This window comes from Macaca fascicularis, chromosome 10 (genome assembly GCF_037993035.2).
Source record: "Macaca fascicularis isolate 582-1 chromosome 10, T2T-MFA8v1.1".
Lineage (NCBI taxonomy): Eukaryota > Metazoa > Chordata > Mammalia > Primates > Cercopithecidae > Macaca > Macaca fascicularis.
Genome location: NC_088384.1, coordinates 67,207,683 through 67,230,870, shown reverse-complemented (window position 1 = coordinate 67,230,870; position 23,188 = coordinate 67,207,683). Strand labels below are relative to the sequence as shown.

Here is a 23,188-nt window from a genome sequence, read left to right as displayed (position 1 = left end):
TTTGCAGGACTATCTGATGATACTCATTTCGTTCTATGTGGCTATAACGTTATGCATTGACTCCTAAGGGGTTTCTGAAAACATACAATCCTAGGTCCCACACCAGTAAGATAACTTCCAAATAAAACAAGCTTGAAAATGAACCTGCCTGTTCAGTTTTCCTGGTAAATCCCAACTATTTTCTGACATTCAGTGAGTGAGGATGCTGTTGACCCCAGAGAGGGGTTTTCCAAGTTGAAGGTCTCTACCATCAGGTGCCCCAAGTTCAGCAGTTTTAGGGAGATGGCTGTGGCAGTGTTTTCCAAAGATGGCTGCCATACCACCTTCCACCCCGCAGGCCCTTCTTTGATGTGACCTTGGCACTCCTCTCTTCAAGCCTTGGGGGTTCCATCCTCTCTTCCTGGAGCTGGGTGGGTTGTGACTACTTTGACCAGTAGACCATGGCCAAAGGGGTGCTCTGGGACTTGTGAGGCTGGAAAGCTTCCGCCTGGCACTCTCAGGATGCTTGCTCTGGAGGAAGCCAGCCGTATGTAAGAAGTCTGGAGAAGCCACATATTCACAGGGGAGGGGTGGTTGACAGCCCCAGCTGGGCTCCTGCTGACAATTAGCTTCCCCTGCCCACTGTGTGAGCGAGCCATTGTGGACGCCCAGCCCAGGAGAGCCCCATATATCTACAGCACAGCTGACCTCTGATTGGAGCCACATGAAAGACCCAAGTGAGGATGCCCAGCTGAGCCCTGCCAGAGTTCTGACTCACACAACCATGAGCGATGTAAAGTGGCTATTAGAAATAAGAGTGCATTATGAAATCATCTCACAGGGGTGGTTGCTTGGCTTATCAGTGAAGAATAAATTGTATCTTTTAGGATCAGCCATTGCTGTGTTTGAGGAATGCTGACTTTCTTTAGAAAAGTATTTTAAAAGTTTTAAAAACTTTACAAAAGTAAGAGCCTATCATTTACCAGGCATGTAGCAGTAGTATGGCATCGTTGTTAAGAGTTTGCAATGCTGGCATCAGATAGATGTGGATTCTGATTTTGGCTCTCCTGCTCACCAGGTGGGTTAACTTACAAAAGGAAAGTGAACTCTGCGGGGGTGTAAGTTCCCTCCGTCAGTGGGTGTAAGCCTATTGTCTACAGCACAAGATTGTGATGATTGTGAGCTAATGAATGTCAAGCACATAGCACACTTCCTGCCACATGTAAGGGCCCAGGAAATATTAAATATTACTATGACAAAGGGCCTTAGAGTTAAGTGGTGGGGAGAGACTCACTTCAGTTAACTGTCACGTTGGTAGCTGAGAAGCGGGGTGCACAGAGAGAGATGAAGACAGCTTCATTACAACCGCTCCCCCCGCCCAAAACAAAACCTCTAATTGTCCATCCATCAGTAAATGTTGTTTACTCTTACAAACTGTGGTACATCTATACAGTGGATGCTACTCAGCAATTCAATGGAATGAACCATTTACATATAGTAGCGTGAATCAATCTCAGAAGGTTTATGCCGAGTGAAGGCAGACTTAGAAACAAAAAGTGTATACAGTACTGCTGATTACACTTTTATGATGTACAAAATGGGTGAAAAGCATCCATAGAGATAGGAATCAGATAGAGATAGAAACCAAGATCATGGAGATCATGACACAGGCTGGAATTCTAGCAGCGACAGGTCACAGAGATCCAGGTTGTTGACAAAAAGAGTCAAACTCGGTAAAATGTTTGAAGAGATTTATTCTGAGCCAAATACGAGTGACCAGGGCTTTGCAACAGCCGCACGAGGTCCTGAGAACTTATGCCTGAAGTGGTTGGGCTACAGCTTGGTTTTATACATTTTGGGGAGATATAAGACACAAATCAATAAACGTAAGATGTGCATTGGTTCAGTCTGGAAAGACAGGACAACTCAAAGCAGGGAAGGGCCTTCCAGGTCATAGGCAGATTCAAAGATTTTCTGATTGGCAGTTGGTTGAAAGGGTTTATCTAAAGACCTGGAATCAATACAAGGGACTGTCTGGGTTAAGACAGGGGTTATGGAGACCAAGGTTCTTATTGTGCAGATGAGGCCTCCAGGTAGCAGGCTTCAGAGAGAATAGACTGTAAATATTTTTTATCGAACTTAAAAATATGCCTGACTCTTAGTTAATTCTCTCTTGGATCAGGAAAAAAATGCCTGGAAAGGGAAGGGGATTCCCCACAGAATGCAGAATTTCCCCAGAAGAGACAGCTTTACAGGGCCATTTCAAAATATGTCAAAGAAATATATTTTGGGGTAAAATACTTCAGTTTATTTCAGGGCCTGCCCTGCTGTCATGTTGGTATCTTATTCCTACAAAGAGTCTGTTCTGTCATTCTTAAGGTCTCTGTTTTCATGTTAATCCTGGTCAGCTGTGCGTTAATGCCAAAGGGAAAGTATAATGAGGCATGACTGACCACCCATTCCCATCATGGGCTGAACTGGTATTTCAGGTTTATGTTGGAATACCCTTGGCTGAGAGGGGGAGTCCATTCAATTCGTTTGAGGGGCTTAGAATTTTATTTTTGGTTTACATGGTGGGGAAAGGATCAGGTCAGGTGCATAGATACAGAGAGACATGTTAGAGAGTAGCACTTGGTTACAGTTGGATGGGGGAGTTGAGGGATGAGGAGTTAATGGTAATTCAGGTTTAGGAGAAATGGTGATTTTATTAACTGAAAGTAGAAATAATAGATTTAAATGGACAGGAGAAGGTTGGAAATCGAAATAGAGGGAAAAGCCAGGTTTGAGATACACATTTGTGAGTTGTCAGTTTGTCGATAAGTGGGGAGATCATGAAAATGAAGGAGATTGTCTTGCTGAGGGGGAGATTGTACTGTGAAAAAGCATAGGACCAACCAGGGCAGAACTTTGAAAAATGAAAACAAGCTATGAATAATAAGAAAGAAAACTAGAAGAGAGGGAGAGGAATATAGAAGAAATTCAGACTCATAAAGTGGCGAAAGATGCAGGGCAATGAAATTATTTGAGTAAAAGAGAAGCCATTAGATTTGGCAATTTAAAAAGGCACAGATAGGATGAATAAAACTGATACTTCCAGCCAAACTGACCAAGAAAAAAGACAAATTGCCAGTATCAGGAATGAAAGAGGTGATATCACTACAGATCCTACAGGGATTAAAAGATTAATACAGGGACACTACAAATAACTCAATGTCAATAAGTCCAACAATTTAGATAAAAATGGGCCAATTCCTTGAAAAACACAAATTACCAAAACTCATTTAAGAAAAAATAGATAACTTGGATGCTTCCATATCTATTAAAGAAAAATCAGAAGAACTTTGGGTGAGAGGGAGGGGGCCCGCCTGCCCAGACATTGGGCTCTCCCCAACCCACAGCCTGATTTGCTCTTTTTCTCCTTTTTCTCTGCCTGGCGACAGAAGGAGACTATCTAAAAAAAAGAAGAAGAAGAAGAAGAAAAAAAAAAGAGTTTCCCCATCTGTTAGGTCAAAATAGTATTTTGTTGCTTTAAATTGCGTTTGTCTAAATGTGTGAGAGTTTGAGTGCCTTTTATAGGTTCCATTTTAAATGAATAAAATACTTGAATTTAAAGTAATTTCCAGTTAAGCTAACATCCTACTGGATGATTAAACATGTTCCTACAAAGTAGGCAATTCTAGACAATTTCAAAGGATTAGGCAGGGGATAGATATGAGTTAGTTACAACTGACAGAGGCGAATTTCTGAAAGTGTTTTCTTAAGTTTTAGTCAGGATACTCGACTTGTATCTTGGGAATTATCATTTTCTGGAGGTATGTAGGGCTTAAGTACTTTCAACTTAGTTATTCAGCAAGGCATTATTGTAATAGAAAACTTGTATATAAATCCAACACTGAAAATGACATGTATAGAAACAGCCCATCCAAAAATTCCCTATTCCTTTCACTTTTTAGTAAGGTATTGTCTGTTAATTTACTCCCTAATATCCCGCTTATCACTCAGGATGCAGGGTGCAGGAGAAAAGGTGTGGGATGTGCTCAGCCCAGTGCCTGGCTCCCAGTAAGCATTTGGTAACAGATGGTTGTGGTTTGGTCTCCCTTTCTCCCTCCTTTCCTTCCTCACTTCCTCCTTCTCTTCCTTTCTTCTCTTGAAAACTTGAGTGCTATGGACTATAACCTTCAGTGGACAAGGCTCACAAAACTTGAAATAAACCTGGATACCTTAACCTGAGGTCTTGCACATACGGCCCCTGATGGTGTGCCCACAGAAAATCTGAAAGAAGCAAAGCACAGGAGGAATGATAGCAAAGAGATGACAGTGGATACTTTGCAGTGAGGAAGGGATGTTTGTAAGAAGATAAGTGGACAGTAGTGAATTCATGTGGAAGTGAATTGTATGACAGTATGGCAGTTGGTGCCTTTGCCTGCAGAAGGTAGAGAGGTGTGGCACATTTTAGAAAGCCCTCAATCCACATGTTCAAATTCGAGTTTTGATACTTGCAGGCACAGGATTTCATGTATCTGGAGAATGCAGTTGTGTGGACTACCTCCCTCCTTAAGAACACTAGAAAAATGGAGACTTTACAGAAGTCAGACGGGCATGGCTGTGTGGCTCTTAGGCTACTTCCTGTCTCTTATTTCCCTCACATGTTTTTTGACATCCGTTGCAACGGTAGTTACTTGCACTGATAGTTAATGGTGAAGAACACAATTCTTTTTTTTTCTGAGATGGAGTCTCATTCTGTCGCCAAACAACACAATTCTTTTTTTTTTTTTTTTTTTTTTTTTTTTGAGATGGAGTCTCACTCTGTCGCCCAGGCTGGAGTGCAGTGGCGCGATCTCCGCTCACTGCAAGCTCCGCCTCCCGGGTTCATGCCATTCTCCTGCCTCAGCCTCCTCAGTAGCTGGGATTACAGGCGCCCGCCACCACGCCCAGCTGGGTTTTTTTGTATTTTAGTAGAGATGGGGTTTCACCGTGTTGGCCAGGATGGTCTCGATCTCCTGACCTCGTGATCCGCCCGTCTCGGCCTCCCAAAGTGCTGGGATTACAGGCATGAGCCACCGCGCCCGGCCCACAATTCTTAAGACACTGAACCAGTGAAGGGTTTGGGGATGTAATTATCCTTTGGCCATTTGGCTAGTGACACATTCAGAACCAATGAATTAATGCTGTAATCCCCTGTCCTGTTTCTTTGATTTACGCATGTGGAAAATTATGCTGTAATCTGCCTATCTACTTAGACAGTAATTAATGAAGTTACTGTTTTGTACTTTTCATACTATCTGAAATAAAGCATAGCTACTTCTGGACACACCTTTAAAATCTACGGTGGGTTTCATTAATCATCCATGGTGGATTTGAGATGTTTAGATTTAGAAACTATTGGCATGCTCTTTTTCTGGGGGAAAACCTGTCTTTTTCAAGTCCTCCTGGGGCTGGGAGGAGACTTGGCCAAGGAAAGGATTATATGCTTTCAAACAATGTTGTGAAATAACTGAAGTTTCCTTAGTGGAGTATTGCTTCTTTGTTGATAACAATGATTGATTAAATTGGCTCAACCTTGTTGCTTTTTAAAATAGATGAAAAATCACTAATCATCAGGGAAATGCAAATTAAACCATAATGAGATACTGGCTTACTCCTGCAAGAATGGCCACAATTTAAAAGTCAAAAAACAACAGATTCTGGCATGGATGTGGTGAAAAGGAACACTTTTACACTGCTGGTGGGAATGTAAATTAGTACAATCATTATGGAAAACAGTGTGGAGATTCCTTAAAGAGCTAAAAGTAGAGCTACCACTCGATCCAGCAATCCCACTACTGGGAATCTACTCAAAGGAAAATAAGTCATTATATGAAAAAGATACATGCACACACATGTTTATAGCAGCACAATTTACAATTGCAAGGATATGGAACCAACCTAAGTGCCCATCAACCAATGAGTGAATAAATAAAATATGATATTTATACCCCATGGAATACTACTCAGCCATAAAAATGAACAAAATAGTGTCTTTTATAGCACCTTGGATGAAGCTGAAGACCATTATTCTAAGTGAAGTAACTCAGGAATGGAAAACCAAATACCGTATGTTCTCACTTGTAAGTGGGAGCTAAGCTATGAGGACGCAAAGGCATACAGAGTGACATAGTGGACTGTGGGGACTGGGAAGGGGGAGGTTGGGAGGGGGTGAGGAATAAAATCCAACCTATTGGGTATAGTGTACACTGCTCAGGTGATGGGTGCACTAAAATCTCAGAATTCACTATTAAGGAACTCATCCATGTAACTAAAAGCCACCCATATTCCCAAAACTATTGAAATTAGAAAATAAAATAGATGAAAAAAACATTCTTTAAGATTTAAGATTGGTGGTTTGTAATTACAAAGTTTAAACTCTTAAGGCAATCATTTTTGTGAAGCATTTGATAGTCTCATGTCATGCTTTTTAGAAATCCATTTAAACTTGACTTCTGAGCAATTTCATATGAATAAACATTCTGATGTTTGTTGTGAATATCCTAAAGCATTCCAAAAGAAGGGGTAGAGCAATGACAGATTTTCCCCAACAACCTTCATGAGTAAGATTGGTAAGTGACCCAGTAAGTAGACCTTGGTTGACGATCCAGCTGGAGCCATACTATCCCAGGATGGACGTTTAGATCAGATGTGCTTTGAAAAGCACATGACAAATTTGAGCTTAAAACCCTTCATAATTTTTTAAAGCATGACATTTTCCAAGGACTAGAAGCTGAATGACTCCAAACCCCATTTTGAAGTTCTACAGTGGAATACTGTATGGAGTTTAGAAATGATAGATTTGATTTTCTTAAAGAAGACCACTAGAGGTCACAAGAGATCTTGGAAAGAAAAAAGGTGCTTGGTTTTGGATACCTGAAGTCAAAGAACAATCTAGTTGGTGCTGATCTTAGGTTCTCCTACCGCACACTGAGACAGTGTTCATGGTAAAGAGTTGGCGTAACTAAAACACACTGCATTCTCTGGCACTACTACTAAATTAGATTTTCTATGACTTTTTTTCTTTCTTCACTGGTTCCTTAAAATACACACACACACAGGTTTGAAGAAATATATTGATGGCGTTTGAAGTGTCAACAGAATTCCTGTTACCACTGTACCTTTTAAAGTCCAGCTAGTGAAATGCAAATCCTCTCTGAATATGGAGACTATCATCAGACAGGAACGAGGAGGCTGTGCCAGGATTCTGGATGCAGAGGTGCATCCAGAAGAGGTGGCCTGCTGCTGCTGCTGTCACTCCAGTCCTTAAGTGTGAGCTTTCCGTCTGTGCATTCGCAGGGGCTTCTGTGCTTGCAGGGAAGTGATGCACACCTCTCAGACTCGAGGGAAGCGGGCCTGCAGGTTTTCCTCTGGAGCCGTAATCATGTAGTGCAGCAGCCAGACCGTGGAGGCAATGAAGCAATCTCAGGATCTGCGTGTCTCCCAGAGACCCATCAGGCTGCAGGGGAGAGCTCTGCGTGGCCTGGACGTCGCGGTGCTCCTAGCAAGCCCAGCTAACCGACTGGTGGAAGTGCTGAGGGAGTTTGTCCTCACTTCTCCCCAGCTCCCAGGAAGCCAGTGAGAGCTACCGGCTCATTACTAGCTGTGGACTTAGAAGACACCCATTTCTCAAGTAGGGTGTCCTGGAGAGGTGGTCGATTTTCTTAAGGTGTGGGTTCAACTCCATTTCACGTGGCACAGTTTTCAGAGTCTGATGGAAATCTGGGTGTCTGAGAGATTGATAAGTCTTTATGAGGTGGACCATTTGTTTCCTCCAGAGAAGTTAAAATAAAATATTGTATAATTGATGACATTAACAAGCACATTGCTGCCCCCTCCAAGCCACATTCTGAATGGAAGATATAAAGTAACTTTGCTTTTCACTCAGAGAACTGTACTATTTCCATTGCACTCTGTGTTGATCTATAAACTCTGCATCGTCATCACCACTGGAACACTGTGCAGCATGTCAACGCCAGGGCACGTGGCGCTGCCGCGCCAAATTCACAGTGGCTCTTCTTGCATCCTGACTTTGACAGGCAGCGCTCGTTGCCTCAGAACACTCACGTTGAAACATTTGACTACATGAGTTGTTTTCCGTAGCTGGGGTGTTTTGTTTCTGTGGGGCTGGACTTTGTCATATGCCATTTGAGACTATGTGAGGCTGATGTCATACTTTATCATTAGCACTCGGGCTGATGCAAGATCATAAATTATCAATTACCCCAAGGAATGCATTTAGCAGAACAAGTTCCTCTTTATCCATTTTGGGGAAGGGCTTAAGAGAGCCTCTTCAGAACTCCAAGATTTGGATGTTTTTCTGTTTTTCCCAGAAGAATTCGTGTTGAGGTATGATTGTGGATAACTTTGTTAATGGGTTGCTCGGTTTCATGAGCAGGCCTAGGGCTCTGGGTCTCCCGGAACCTTTATTCCTGATGTTTATAGCTGTAGAGTAATATTTTTGTGTCCATCGTATAAATAAAAGCCTATGGTGCACAGCTGATTGTGTGTGATTGCTGTCTTCATTCACTTAAAATGATTAGGTTATTGAATTATTTTTCCATTATTTAAAATGTCTGTTAATAAACATTGATGCAACCTTTTATTTTTGGCAAAATGTTTGAAAATGGATTTGTTGACTACTGTCTCCTAGAATTTTTTACAGATTATTTTTAGCCAATATCATCAAGGACTCTTCTTACAGAGAAAAGCCACCACCTCTTATTAGCAACACCCTTTTGGCAGGTTAAGTGGGGAAGTGAGTTGTTCCTGGAAGGCAGCAGAATGTTCTAGGCTTTTTCTGCCAAGGTTCTGAGGGCTCATGTGGAGAACAAACACTTGCTAAGGACTTACTGTGCCCCAGAGAGCAGGCTTTAATGCGTCATTTGGATCTCGCAGCTATTCTTGTCCCTACCTGTTTTTTGTGCATGAGAAAACCAAGGCTTAGCATTGAAGTGACTTTGCCAGTTTCTTAGTCAGTAGAGTCAGAAGGCTAAGCAGAGGGGCTATGATGCCACCAGCATAGGACCATAGGTTCAGACTGCCCAGATGCTGCCCCTTGGGCATAAAAATTCTGCCCTTCACTGCTGTCACTGTAAATGGGACCCTTGACAAGGTCTCAGCACAAGGTGTGGGCCCGGTTCACATTGGCTATTGCTGTTGGGCTACATGCTACAGAACTGCTACAGAATTCCTTCTGTTTCCCTAAAGAACGTTTTCCCTGTTTGGGAAGATGCTACACCTTGGCTATAAGAATTAGCACCAGAACTGGACAATATATATCCAGTGATGATCCCATCATTGGGTTCCTGGGAAAGGAGGTTGGGAGAGAAGAGTCACTGGAGGGTGTAGGGTGGAGATGAGCTTTGGGGATGCTGGAATTGGGGATGGGCAAGGTGGTCAGAGCACTGGCTGAGAATAGACGTGGGAAGGAGGGAAGATGGTGAAGTCTCCTTCTAGAGACAATAAGTGAATCAACTCTTATCATTATTGGTGACTAGGGTGGAAAGATGGAGGCAAAGAATTTTGTACCCATCCCAGAAACAGTGGGGAGCTTGCAAAAGTGGAGTTTTTCAAAACTAATTTCAACTTTTATTTTAGATTTAGTGGGTACATGTGTAGGTTTGTTACCTGGGTATGTTGCATGATGCTGAGGTTTGGGGTACAGTTGATCCCATCACCCAGGTACTGAGCATAGTACTCAACAGTTTTTCAACCCATACCCTGCTCCTTCTCTCCCCTCCCTAGAAGTCCCCAGTGTCTATTGTTACCATCTTTATGTCCATGAGTGCCCGTTGTTTAGCTCCTACTTACGAGTGAGAACATGCAGTATTTGTTTTTTTTGCTCCCGCGTTAATTCGCTTAGGGTAATGACCTTCAGCTGCAACCATGTTGCTGCGAAGGACATGATTTCATTATTTCTTATGGCTGCATGGAAAAGTTTTAAAGTAAGATGAAGAAAGCAGGGTTTTAAGAAGACTAGTGATGGTGGATGGAATGACAGAGTTTCTCCTTACAGTAGTCAATGGGAAGTGAGTGCAGTGATTCAAGCTTCTGTAGTAAGAAACTCTCATTCCACCCACTGACTGTAGAAGTTCTGCAGTTCTTTTTGGTTTCTCCTACCTAAGTAATAATGATAATAACAATAACATTGCATATGATCTTTTTAAACATTTGCTATTTTTATGACAGATGCACACACAGTAACATAGAGAGGTAAAGTACCCAAAGTCACAGCTGGGCAGAAGCAGGATCCAGACACAGGCAGCCTGGCTTCCCTGCTCAGGCTGTGACCACTATGCTGTATCATTTTATTTCTAATATTTTCAAGAGCACCATAAGACTTAATGCATTTATGGTTGTCCCTCAGTCCCCTGGGCCACAGGTGACCACTGATAATGCTCAGTGATCACATGCAGAAATAGACAAGTGGTCAAGGCCTTTGGTAAATTATTGCAGGGCTGAAATAGCTTGAAAAATGACTGCAGCATCAGTAGTACAGTCATACCCATTCAAAAAACGGTTGACATTTGTTTCTGGCTCCCTGATTTAGCCTCATCACTAGAAATTCCTGCTGATGCCCTTGCATGATGGAATAAGACTGTTTGGTGGTGATGACATCAGGGCCAGGTTGACAGTTTAAGAAAACAAAGGATCTGGTTGCCTGGATAAAGACCCTTTGCTGTCTCTCCTTCCAGAGAGTTTTGACAAGAGGTGTATTAGTCCATTCTCCCACTGCTGTAAGGACATACCTGAGACTGGGCTATTTATAAAGGAAAGAGGTTTAATTGACTCACAGTTCCACAGCGCTGGGGAGGCCTCAGGAAACTTACAATCATGGTGGAAGGGGAAGCAAACGTGTCTCTCTTCACAAGGCAGCAGGAAAGAAGAATGAGACTCCAGCCTGGCAACAGAATTAGACTCCTCTCAAAAAAAAAAAAAAAGAAAAGAAAAAAAAAAAAAAAAGAAGAAGGGAGGTTGATATCATGAGTGTTGCTGTAGCCCCAGCACTTAGAACAGGGTCTGGCACCTAGTTGGTGCCCCGTTGAAGGACAAAAATGAGTGAACGAACACTGAACTTCAGCCTTTCTATTAAACAGGGTGGAAGACCATGACGATCTCATGCCAATATTTATGCGCTATGACACAATTCTGAAGGAAACTTATGGTGAATACTTCCTGGCCGAACTAATAGAGGCCCAAGATGAAGAGAATCATGCTGTTGTGTGTGAGGTTAGTGACTGATCCATGTGGGGACACACTTAGTGAGAGGAAGGAGGGATGTGAGTGGTGTTGCTCTTGTGTTGCTGGGCACCCCTGGAGCTGCCATTGTCTCCCTGGCCACCCCGGCCCTCCCACTGCCCTTCCAGGTGGTGCACCAGGCCAGCTTCCTCCCCTGGGTTACTGACTTTAGGCTGTCTTTTGCGAGGTCCTTCCAGATGCCCAGGGTGCTGTAGATTCTTGCCTTGTTCCTAGAGTGAGAGGGAATGGAAAAGACCCCCTAGGGGTGCATAGGGGGACTTCTGAGAATCCCCAAATCTCACACTTCAGAAGTCACAAACCAGCGTTCTGCTGGCAGATGGATTTTGTTTGAGTTGGAGAGGTATTTTTTTTTAACGTTTTGTTTTGACATAGTTTCACACTTAAAGAAAGTTTATAACTACCCAGATTCCCCAAATGTTAACATCCAACCCCATTTGTTTTATTCTCTTGGTCATCCTTTCTAATTCCCCACCCCCCTCTTTCTCTCTCGCTGGCTTTCTCTCTCTCTCATGTATATTCTGAACCATTTGAGAGTAAGTTGCATACATGATGCCCCTTTACCTCTAAGTATTTCAATGTATATTTCCTAAAAACAAGGACACTCTTTTAGATAACTGCAATACAATGATCAAAGCCAAGTAATTATGATTCCTGTAATTCTTTTATTTTTTTTATTTTTTGAGATGGAGCCTTGCTCTGTCACCCAGACTGGAGTGCACTGTCATGATCTCGGCTTACTGCAACCTCCGCCTCTCGGGTTCAAGCGATTGTCCTGCTTTAGCCTCCCGAGCAGCTGGGATTACAGGTGTGTGCCACCACGCCCAGCTAACTTTTATATTTTTAGTAGAGATGGGGTTTCACCATGTTGGCCAGGCTGACCTGAGGTGAACTCCTGACCTCAGGTGAACTCCTGATCTCAGGTGATCCGCCTGCCTTGGCCTCCCAAAGTGCTGGGATTACAGGAGTGAGCCACCGCACCCAACTAGTTCCTGCAATTCTTTTATCTAATCTACAGACTTTATTCAGATTTTTCTGACAGTCCCAGTAATGTCCTTTATGGCAGAGGTAATTCCAGGCCATTCATTGAATTCAAGTGCTCTGTTTCTTCAGCCTTTTTAAATCTAGAACAATTCTCCAGTCAGTCTTTATCTTCCATGAGAATTACAGTTTTGAAGAGTATAGGTCAGACATTTTGTAAAATGTCTCATTTTGAATTTGTGCAATGTTTTCTCATGATTTGATTCAAGTTATATATGATTAAATATTTTTGAATTAGCAGCTAAGGTAAAAATTATGAAAGTCTATATAACAATTGGAATTTCTAGCTTTTCTAAACAAATCAGAAGGCCCAGCCTATTGGGCCCAAAAGACAGCCTACACCCTCTAATTCATGATTCTTCATCTACTCATTACTCATTATTTGTTAAAACTATAAGAGCTGTTTAAAGAATATTACTTTTCTTGAAACTTGGAATGAAAAGTTCTCTTATTTGGATGACATGAGCAGTTTGAGGCTTTGTTCTACATCAGTGGTTCTCAAACTTGGCCCATATGCAAATCACTTGGGAGGCTTTTAACTATCCATACCATGCCAATGACTTGGATCCAGAATATATACAAAGAACTCTCACAACAATAGAAAAATAATCCACATAAAATGTGGGCAAATGATTTGAATAGACACTTTTCAAAAAAATGAATAAATAAAAGATACAATTGGCCAATAAGCACGTGAAAAGACATTCAACATCATTAGTCGTTAAGGAAAGGCAAATCAAAATCACAGTAAGATACCACTTTACCTCCACTAGGAGGGTTATAATCAAAAAGCAGGACAATAGCAGATGTTGGCAAGGATGTGGAGAAACTGGAACCCTCATTCATTGCTGGTAGGAATATAAAATGCCATGGCCATTTTGGAAAAAAGTCTGACATTTTCTCCAAAAGTTAAACATAAGAGTTACCATTTGACCCAGCAATTCCATACACAGAATTGAAAACACGTGTCCACACAAAGACTTGTATGCAAATGTTCATAGCAGCAGCATTCATAATAGCCAAAAAGTAGAGATAGGCCAAATGTCTGTCTACTGATGACTAGATAAACAAGTTGTGGCATATCCATACAAGGGAATAGTACTAGGAAATAGAAGAATGAAGCACAGATACATGCTACAGCATGTCGGAACCTTGAAAACGATGCTAAGGAAAAGAAGTCGGTCATAAAGACCACGTATTGTATGATAGCATTTAGATGAAAGCCTAGAATAGACACTTCTGTAGAGACAGAAGGTACATTAGTGTCTGGAGGGAAAGGGGAAGGAGAAGTGACTAATATTGGGCATAGGCATTGGTTGGTCGGGGGATGAAAATGTTCTGGGATTAGATAGTGGTGATGGGTGTACAATTTTGTGAATATATTAAAAACCACTGAATTGTGTGTGGTTTTTTTTTGTTGTTGTTATTGTTGTTGTTGTTGTTGTTTTTTTGAGACAGAGTCTTGCTCTGTTGCCCAGGTTGGAGTGCAGTGGTGTGATCTTGGCTGACTGCAACCTCCACCTCCTGGGTTCAAGCAATTCTCCTGCCTCAGCCTCCCAAGTAGCTGGGATTACAGGTGCCTGCCACCACACTGGCTAATTTTTGTATTTTTAGTAGAGATGGGGTTTTGCCATGTTGACCAGGCTGGTCTCAAACTCTTAGCCTCAAGTCATCTGCCCACCTTGGCCTCCAAAAGTGTTGGAATTACAGGTGTGAGCCAGTGCACTAGGCCTGAATTGTGTATTTCTTAAAGGGCTGTTTTTATGGTAGTTGAATTATATCAATTATATCCATTTTTAAAAATCCTGTTGCAGGGGTACCCTCGGGGCAATTAAATGAATCTTTTGGGGGTGAGACATAATCCATATATTTATTTTTAATTTTAGACACAGGATCTCACTATGTTGCCCAGGCTTGTCTTAAACTGTAGTCCTCCTGCCTCGGCCTCCCAAAGTGCTGGGGTTGCAGGCATGAGCCACCATGCCTGGCCTCAATCTGGATTTTTAAAAATCTCCCCAGATGATTCCAATGTGCAGTCCAGGTGGTGAAACACTCATCTACATGAGGGTAAAACACACCTGGTGAGAATGACATGGTTTTATAAACATGTGGGTATTAGTTTCTGCAGCTGACAATTGGCCCTGGAAATTAGATTCTGAAGTACTACATTGAAAGAATTTTTATTTATTTTTATTTTAGTTTTTAAATGTTTATTTTATTTTCTCATATTTAGGTTTTGGCATGGTTTCTCAACGACCTGCTTTCACGTATTCTCGTTTAGCCATTAGCCCCAGGCTACCAGGCTAGCCACAGAAGGGAGGGCTGGAAGCATTTGGGCCTAGCAGCACCATTTGGAAAGCTTGTCTGTACACAACTAGACAGAAACTCCTGAGAAGTGAAATGATTCATACAGACCCCAGTAAGGATTTTCATGACCAGACTTTACTCATCAGGTTTAATCAGGGTCTCTGTTTTTGGAAGGCTTTTAATTATTTGGTTTCGAGGTACTAGTTTTAGTCTGAATCACTTGAGTCAGTGCTTTGTAGAGAAGCCGCAGTGACCTCTTCCCCCACGTTCTTTCTCTCTCTTGCCATATGTTTCACACTTTCAGTGTGTGTAAACATCGGAGCAAAGCCGTAGGCCGAAAACTGAGGTTCCAACCCTGCAAGGATTCTTTGGTGTCTTGAAAGAGGCAGAGGGCATCCAGCCCCATCTCCTTCCAGAGGCTGTGCTGCCTCAAGCATCAGAGGCTTTGTGTTCCGTGGAGGGGAGACTACAGACCTCGATCTTCAAATGGAAGGGCAGAAACAAGACTGTGAGCTGGGATCTGGGAGGGGACCTCTAATCTGAAGTGAGCCATGTCTGATGTCTGAAGCCTTTTGGGGTTCAAGATCAATGCTGTTGCTACCCTTTTTCCTGCCTCCCTAGGGGCCTTTTAGGCAATGGTGTGCTGGAGCCAGCTTGCTCTGGCTCTCAAGGGCTGATTGTAAATCTTCAGGAACTCTGCAAACTGCTTGTTAAATACAGCTATTATTAAAAATTAAATTATAGAAACATACAATGTAATAAATTGTATTAAAACAAAGTTAATAAATACTTGAAATTCATCACCTTCAATTTTTTTTTGCTATTCTCCATGCTCTTGAGGGTTTTTTAAAAAAATGTCTGTGGTCTCTATACAGTGGGTGTAAGAAATAATGGCTAGCTACTGTGCATTCCCTCCCAACTACATGTTTAGTGAGATCACACTGTTCACTTGACATTGGCCATGATGCGAGTGCTTACGCCTCAGAAATCGGCAGAAGCTACAAATCTGGGCTTTCCCCCCATCGGCCATGATGAGAGTGCTTATACCTCAGAAATCGGCAAATGCTGCAGATCTGGGCTTCCCCCCTCCCCCCCGGAATGCTGATTAGGCATTTACAGGCACATGTTACTTTAAGGCAACCACTGCCAACCAGAGGAAACAGAAAGAAGTCCATCAAGTTTGTCTCTTTCTGAATAGCCATGGCAGTTCCAGGCCATGCACGCAGCATGCCTGAGGGCAAGGCTGTGCCCTGTGGGAAACCCTTATGACTGAAAGGGTTTTTAGTTACAAGGACTTTCTTTGGCTTGATAGCTAGTTTGGAGGAGTTTGGGGCCATCACTTCATACAAGTTCCTTGTCATAACTGTACCCTGGCTTACCTTGACATCTGGTGTTTACTCCAAGCTGAGGTTTTAGGGAAGGGTAGTTGGAGGCCAACGGCGGCTCCTAGTGACAGATGGGCAGAGCGTCTGCTTTGGCATCATCCATGGTGTGGGCAGCAGTGGTCCGAGTAGGCACCACTGACCTGGAGGCAGGGAGAGCCTGCCAGGTCAGCCATGCGCTTGGCATCAGGAGGAGAGGATCAGAGCCAGCAGTGGTCACAATGAGGGCAAAACCCTCATGGTGGAATATGGACCTGTTTGGGAAGACAAGGCCACAGTACATATAGTTTTCTAGCAATCTAAACCTTCTGTGTCATGATGTAGATCTTTACAGGACAAGCAAGAAAAACAAAACCTTCAGTTTTGTTCTCCAGTATAAGATAATTGAAGACACTTGTGGTGGAAAGTACTTCTGTCACCAGGAAGATAGATAACAGCCAGCAATCAATGCTTTTCTGTTGTACAAGTTAAAAAAGTCCATTAAATCCATTTATTTTTTTCAGTGCCTACACAAGAATGCATTTGGATACTCCTGCAGATTCATATTTAAGAACAGTCTCAAATCGGTTATTTGAAAGAAACTCAAAGGAAAAAGCAGACACTTCCACAATATGTCCTTGCTCTGTTGTAGTCTGTAATTGTGAACTTTTGTAAATTGTTACAACCCTGGATGAATGATGGGAATATAACAGGTTGTAGAATTGGAGAACGTTAAATCTTTGTTCCTAATGGCAAAACATGTTTTTCTCATTTTCATCAGAATGTGTGATCCATGCCATTTGAAATCAAATTCCAAACACAATGAGCCATTAGTGTAATAGCTCATTACTAACAGCGGTCTTATAAATAATACATTCTTATCATGCACATGCAGCTCGCTGTGAAGCCAGCAAAAGGTATTTCAGGCCATCGAAGTTTTGTTGCGCCAGCGCGGCTGTGGATTAGAAGGACATCTCCATGTGAACCAAGATGGATGCCAATTTTCCCTGCCGAGAGTGAGGCTGGCCGTCTCTTTCTGCACATATGGTAGATGGATTGGTTAATCAGCGTCTGCTGAGTCTTGGGCCTGAAATTACAGAGAAGCCAGACAACTGCGGCTATGCAGCCTTTGTTCACGAGTGCAAACAAGACAAACAATCACTTGTTATTTGGGAAAAAAATTAAAATGTTTATTTTGGACTTTTATTAAAGTGTCAATGGCTTTATAAAACAGCTGTGTAAATCCAGGCTTTTTCAGCAGTATCATTTTAGGGGGACTGTAAAGAAAGGAATATATGTGAAAAAATTAATTTTAAAAAATACCCCTTGTATTTCAGTTTTGAGGAGAAAATAGAGGAAGTCTCACTTTTATTTTGCAAACACATTTGAGAACAAATGATTTTTAACTGGGAGACATGTTCGAGAACAAATAGTAGTTTAATACCTAATTTTTTTTAGTGTCATTTTAAAACTGAGTGTTATTGTAGCCTGATTCTCTGTTTTAGGAGGTTAAAGCATTAACCATTTTCTCTGACTGAGCATTTACGGAAAGATGCTGCATTCTTGGGAATAGAGAATGCCTGTGATTATTGAGTTCTGCTACTTTCTGAATGCAATGGTTATCTAAAAGTCTGAACACTTGAGAGACAGGACCCAGTAAATGTGGGTTTCTAATAACAGCTATCAGAGTCTAATCAGTCAACCAGAATTTACTTAAAATCTACTTAATAATTATTTTATGTGAAATTCAAAGGACTATGTATTTTCTCTCTCTTTTAAAATTTTAAATACTTTCCTTGCAGAAAACAATGAACTACAGAATTACTTAAGGGATGTAATAAGGAGTTTCAGTCACAGCTGTCTCTCAATGTGGAATATGATAGAATTGAAGTCTGTTGTTAATTTCTAATGTTTTGGTACCAATTTGGTACCTGGTACCCAACCAGGGTTCAGATCAGCTAGTTACTCATCTTCTCACCTATGTATTACTCATCAAAGACCGAAAATCATGGGGACAACTGCAAGAGCTTCAGAACCAGCATTTCGGGGTGATGGGAAGTTAGACGTTTGCAGATGAGACCCACCTGGTGAACCAGCCCAGCCTGACTCAAGTTTACTTCCCTCGAACATTTTCCACCAAACTTCCTTCCCTCATATCTCCTCCCCATCAGACTATCCAGTTAATAAATAAGTGAGTTCAAGACAAATTGAAGAGTTTCTACCTGATAAGGAGCTAGGGTCCATGGACTTTCTCTGTACTGGGGGCTGATTACATGGGCACCAGAACAATGACCTGTATTCCTGAGAAATGTGCATGGCAGAGGGGAAGAAAGTAGACAGAAGCACCAGGCTTATGTTGGGGTACAAACACATGACACCAAATGGCAGAGGATATGGAGCAGGCAGGGGCATGGTCTGAGCAGAGGGCAAGTATCCCAATGGTTGAAGGGTCAAGAACTCTGGCAATTTCGCTGTTACTTATGCACCACTAGGTGTGTCCCCAGTGGTCACTTATTGGGACATTTTTTAGCATGTTTTATGTACTTAAGGAAGAGACTCATTCCTCCCTTAAATCTCAGGGTGCCTGCCAGACCACCAGCCGACCACATACTGAGGGCTCTGGAGGTTTCCTGATGAGAATCATTTGACCTCTGATAAAGTAATGAAGTGTTTTGGACTGGGTGTGGTGGCTCATGCCTGTAATCCCAGCACTTTGGGAGGCCGAGGTGGGCAGATCACTTGAGGTCAGGACTTCGAGACCATCCTGGCCAACATGGCTACACAGGAGGCTGGGGCAGGAGAATCGCTTGAACCCAGGAGGCGGAGGTTGTGGTGAGCCGAGATACACCACTGCACTCCAGCCTGGGTGACAGAGCAAGACTCTGTCTCAAAAAAAAAAAGAATAATAAGGTGTTTTGGATATTTCAGGTGGCAGGCACAGCTGTTGGGTTCATGAGTGTGTGCTCAAGAGTGAACATGCAACTGCTACATGAGTGCTTTGACTTGGGCCCTTTCCACGGACTCTGTTTCCCCCATCCTGATGATGTTCTGGAAGCACCACAAGAGCTAAGTGTCCGAAGAAGTCAAGGTACAGTGGATATCATAGGGACACACTGGAAAATTAAATCTATGCTTTATACACATTGCGCTCTTTGCTAAGTGATGGAACTAGATAGGGTACTTTATATTTCCTTCCCCAGTTCCCCTTAAGGAGTAGTTCCATAGTTGGTTACATCCTTTTGCAAATATCTACAAGCACAGATAGTCATAGTGCAGGGGTGGAGTTAGACATACTGGACTTGGGGCTTTAGGGCTCCCATATTGAGGATGCTCACTTCTTGAATGTTCATTGCTAGAGTAGATGTAAGTTATAGTGAAATAATTACTAGTGTTTCAGGTTTTACACACACACACACACACACACACACACACACACACACACACACACAGAACCAAACATAACAAGTGAATTTTTCAAATCAAGAACTCAGGAAGTTTTATATGCTTTGAAGTGTTAATCCCAACTTTCAGTGCTTCTGTGTTTTTGTCTTTGACAAATCATTATGTAGTATAGGTCTGTTGCAAGTAGTCATTTTTAACTTGCTTAGGTTACTTCTAGCTATATGAAATGATATCATCAATTTTAAAATATTGTCTGTATCAAGATTTTCACCACATTCAATTAGGTAATCTCAAACTTTGATGTTTTAATTTAGTGAGGTCTTACTGTATCCATGGGTATCTTTGCGGTTACATATTTGAGTTCTTACAGAAGACAGATGCAGGCAGGCAAGTTACCATGGGTACATCAGTTCACTTCTCTAAAGCGGAATTTCTTTATTTGTAAAATGAGCATAATAGTAATACCTCCCACACGGCGGCGGGGGGGGTGGGTTGTGAAGTTTCACTGAGATAAGCCGAGTAGGGTGCTTTGCCCAGTCAACTTAGCACTCAATAAATGTTGATCATCACCGTTAGCAATTTTTTTTTTTTCCTTTGTGTTGGCCTTCCACCAACTTGAATCTTCCTAGGGTAAAATCAGGGTAGTTGAAATTGCTATGCTTTTTCCTGTCTGAAAGATTATAACAAGATTGTTCAGAAATGGGAAAAGGAGCACTTGGCTGGTGGCAAAGGACTTGTCAGTCTAGACAACAGAAGGCAGTGACTTGGCTAAGCTTTTCTCCTGAATGCATAAACCCAGTGCACAGCGTCTAGACCTCATCTGAACACACACACTTATCACAGAGAACTTGCAAAGCCACAGGTAGAGGAGTTTCCCTTTTGTTCTGATGATAACAACACCCTTCCCAAAAGAGATTTGGGGTCCTTATTGTTTAACAGTGAAGCCTTGCTTGCCATGCTTCTCAGAGAAGAGCTCTACCATGGGAGAGTTCTGAAGGAACTTATCAGTGTGAGACAGTCCGGGACCATAAGTTGTCATTGTCATTTTCCAATGCTTAAATTCTTCTTTGAAAGCAGCACTAAATGGCCTTTTTTTTTTTTTTTTTTTTTTTTTTCTGAGGTGGAGTTTAACTCTTGTCACCCAGGCTGGAGTACAATGGTGTGATCTTGGCTCACTGCAACCTCCGCCTCCTGGGTTCAAATGATTCTCCTGTCTCGGCCTCCAGAGTAGCTGGGATTACAGGCGACTGCCACCACACCCAGCTAATTTTTGTATTTTTAGTAGAGACAGCGTTTTGCTATGTTGACTAGGCTGGTCTTGAAGTCCTGACCTCAGGTAATTCACCTGCCTCGGCCTCCCAGAGTGCTGGGATTACAGGTGTGAGCCACCACACCTGGTCCTAAATTGCCTTTTTATGGCTGAGTATTCTCATATATAAAATAGAGATAAAAATAGTATCTAACCCAAAGAACTGAGGGGATGATTAAATGTTAGAATCTATGTGTTGTGCTTAGCTCAGCGCCAAACAGAAAGTAAGTCCTGAACATTTAAAAATATTTTTTCCCCTGTGGCTATTGTAATGAAGAACAAGTCGAAAAGATGTAGTCCCTTCCAGAGTGTTCCTGAGTGGCTCTGATGCTACTAATGTTTCCTACATAGAATGAATGGAAAATTACTGAGAAACTTCATGGAGCAATGAAATTCAAAATTTAAACTGAACCCTGGACTTAAAAACACACATAAGCTAGTATAGCTCTAGCAAGAGCCCAGAGATATGGGCACTAAAAGAAGTCCTACTTCTGTCTACCTCCTTTAATATTTTTACCTAAAATCAGTCAATCTAGGACAGGTGGTAAGTAAAAGAAATAGGAAAACTTATCTTCTGTGCCTTGTTTATTTTTGAAAGTCAGCTTTATGTTCATTGATACAAAGATGGTTCTTTATGAAATTTTCACCAGGGAGCTGGCATTGTAGACTTCCAGATAACTTCCAGGGATTGAGTCACAAATCATCAACAGCTCATTATATCTAAGAAAAGAGTCATCAACACATTTTGCTGCCATCTTCCTATCAACAACAACAAAGAATGAGGCTCCAGAGAAAATTCTAAATGTACTGTGATCTGTTACTTTTCTTGCCTGATGAAAGTCTCAAGTTAAAGGAAATATAATTTCTCTAAAATATGAACTAAAATTTTTGTTTCAAATGAGCACACATCACCATGCCTCATATCTTGTATTTTGTTTAGTGCTTTTTCCATTTCAAAGGATTTTTATTTATATTATCTCATTTTATCCTTGTAACTTGGTGTAGGAGAGCTAGGGAAGGTGAGGTTCTCTCTATTTTATACCTGCTCAAGCTCATCCAAGCTTTTAAAGCTCATCAGTGGCTGACCCAGAAGGCAGACCCAGCCTCTCTCTGCTTTTGTGCAAGATGATAGTCTTGGCAAGGTAACTTTTTATCTTGGATGGTTTTGACAGAAAACTCCAATGACGGCTCTGCTACACAAGATACATGATCAGTTTTTTCACTTTATTTTTTTATTATTATTATTACTATTATTATTTTGAGATGAAGTCCCCCTCTGTCACCCAGGTTGGAGTACAGTGGTGCAATCTCAGCTCATTGCAACCTGTGCCTTCTGGGTTCAAGCAATTCTCCTGCCTCAGCCTCCCCAGTAGCTGAGATTACATGTGTATGCCACCACACCCAGCTAAATTTTTTGTATTTTTAGTACAGATGGGGTTTCACCATATTGACCAGGCTGGTCTTGAACTCCGGACCTCAGATGATCTGCCCACCTCAGCATCCCAAAGTGCTGGGATTACAGGCCTGAGCCACCATGCCCGGCCAGTTTTTTCACTGTAATAAGTTATTTAATGAATGATCACTTCAGTGAATGATCAGTGACCTGCCCATATCCCTCATACTTTTATTTTGTATGTGTGTGCTCCAAACAATTCCTGTCTGCTGGAATCTTCACCTCTGTGTCTGCAGGCTTTTTTAAAACTGTGAAAGGCCAGTCTGACCTGTGCAGGGGTCAGGCTGGAAGTATCAGGAAATTATCACTCAAGGAACAGACTGCTTCCTTGTCTGACATCCCAGCTTCCCTGCTGGTGCTTTCTCCATTGACTCCCAAATAAATGGTTGTAATTGAGTCTTTAACTCAAGGTTTGCTTCTGAGGGAAGTGAGACCAAGACACTACTAGTTAGGCCTTTTCCTACCAGCTGTGAAAGCATTTATTTATACACAACTGACTTGGGTGAGAGTATAAATACCCCAGCTCCCTCACTCCTCAGGTGGGAGGACTCAGAGACTTGAGTATTGGCTGGTTTCTCAGAGTTCCCCCAAGGGATTAAGTTTCAGTTGTCCATAATAGTAATCTGAGTGATAACACATGTGTTGTTTTTTAACTTTTAAGTTCAGGGGTACATGCGAAGGTTCATTACATAGGTAAACTTGTGTCATGTGGGTTTGTTGTACAGATTATGGCATCATCCAGGTATTAAGCCTAGTACCCATTAGTTATTTTTCCGGATCCTCTCCCTCCTCCAACCCTCCACTCTCAAAAGGCCCCAGTGTGTGTTGTTCCCCTTTGTGTGTCCATGGATAACATACACTTTATTAGTTGTCTTTCCTTCCCTGTCTCTTTTCCTCACTCTCCTACTGGTGCATCCTGGAACCACCTCCAAAGTAAACTGCTTATTCTCAAGCTTTTCTCTCAATATCTGATCTTTCCCATCCAGCTGTGAAAACTTGTAATTTCACACCAACCACAACCCTTTCAGGCAGAATAATGTCAAGACTCAACAT

The 23,188-nt window shown here is 42.0% G+C and overlaps 1 protein-coding gene across 3 annotated transcripts in view; it reads left to right on the top strand.

Annotated features, from left to right (window-relative positions):
• Window positions 1–23,188, top strand: part of CFAP61 (cilia and flagella associated protein 61) — a 293,282-nt gene that overhangs the window by 23,245 nt on the left and 246,849 nt on the right. For 2 of the 3 annotated variants that reach the window (XM_074004665.1, XM_005568227.4), the window contains exons 7-8: window positions 11,103–11,235; window positions 18,900–19,059. In XM_074004665.1, the coding sequence (XP_073860766.1) occupies window positions 11,103–11,235; window positions 18,900–19,059 (293 nt within the window). The remainder of the gene's footprint in view (window positions 1–11,102; window positions 11,236–18,899; window positions 19,060–23,188) is intronic. The other variant, XM_074004666.1, reaches the window with a different exon arrangement.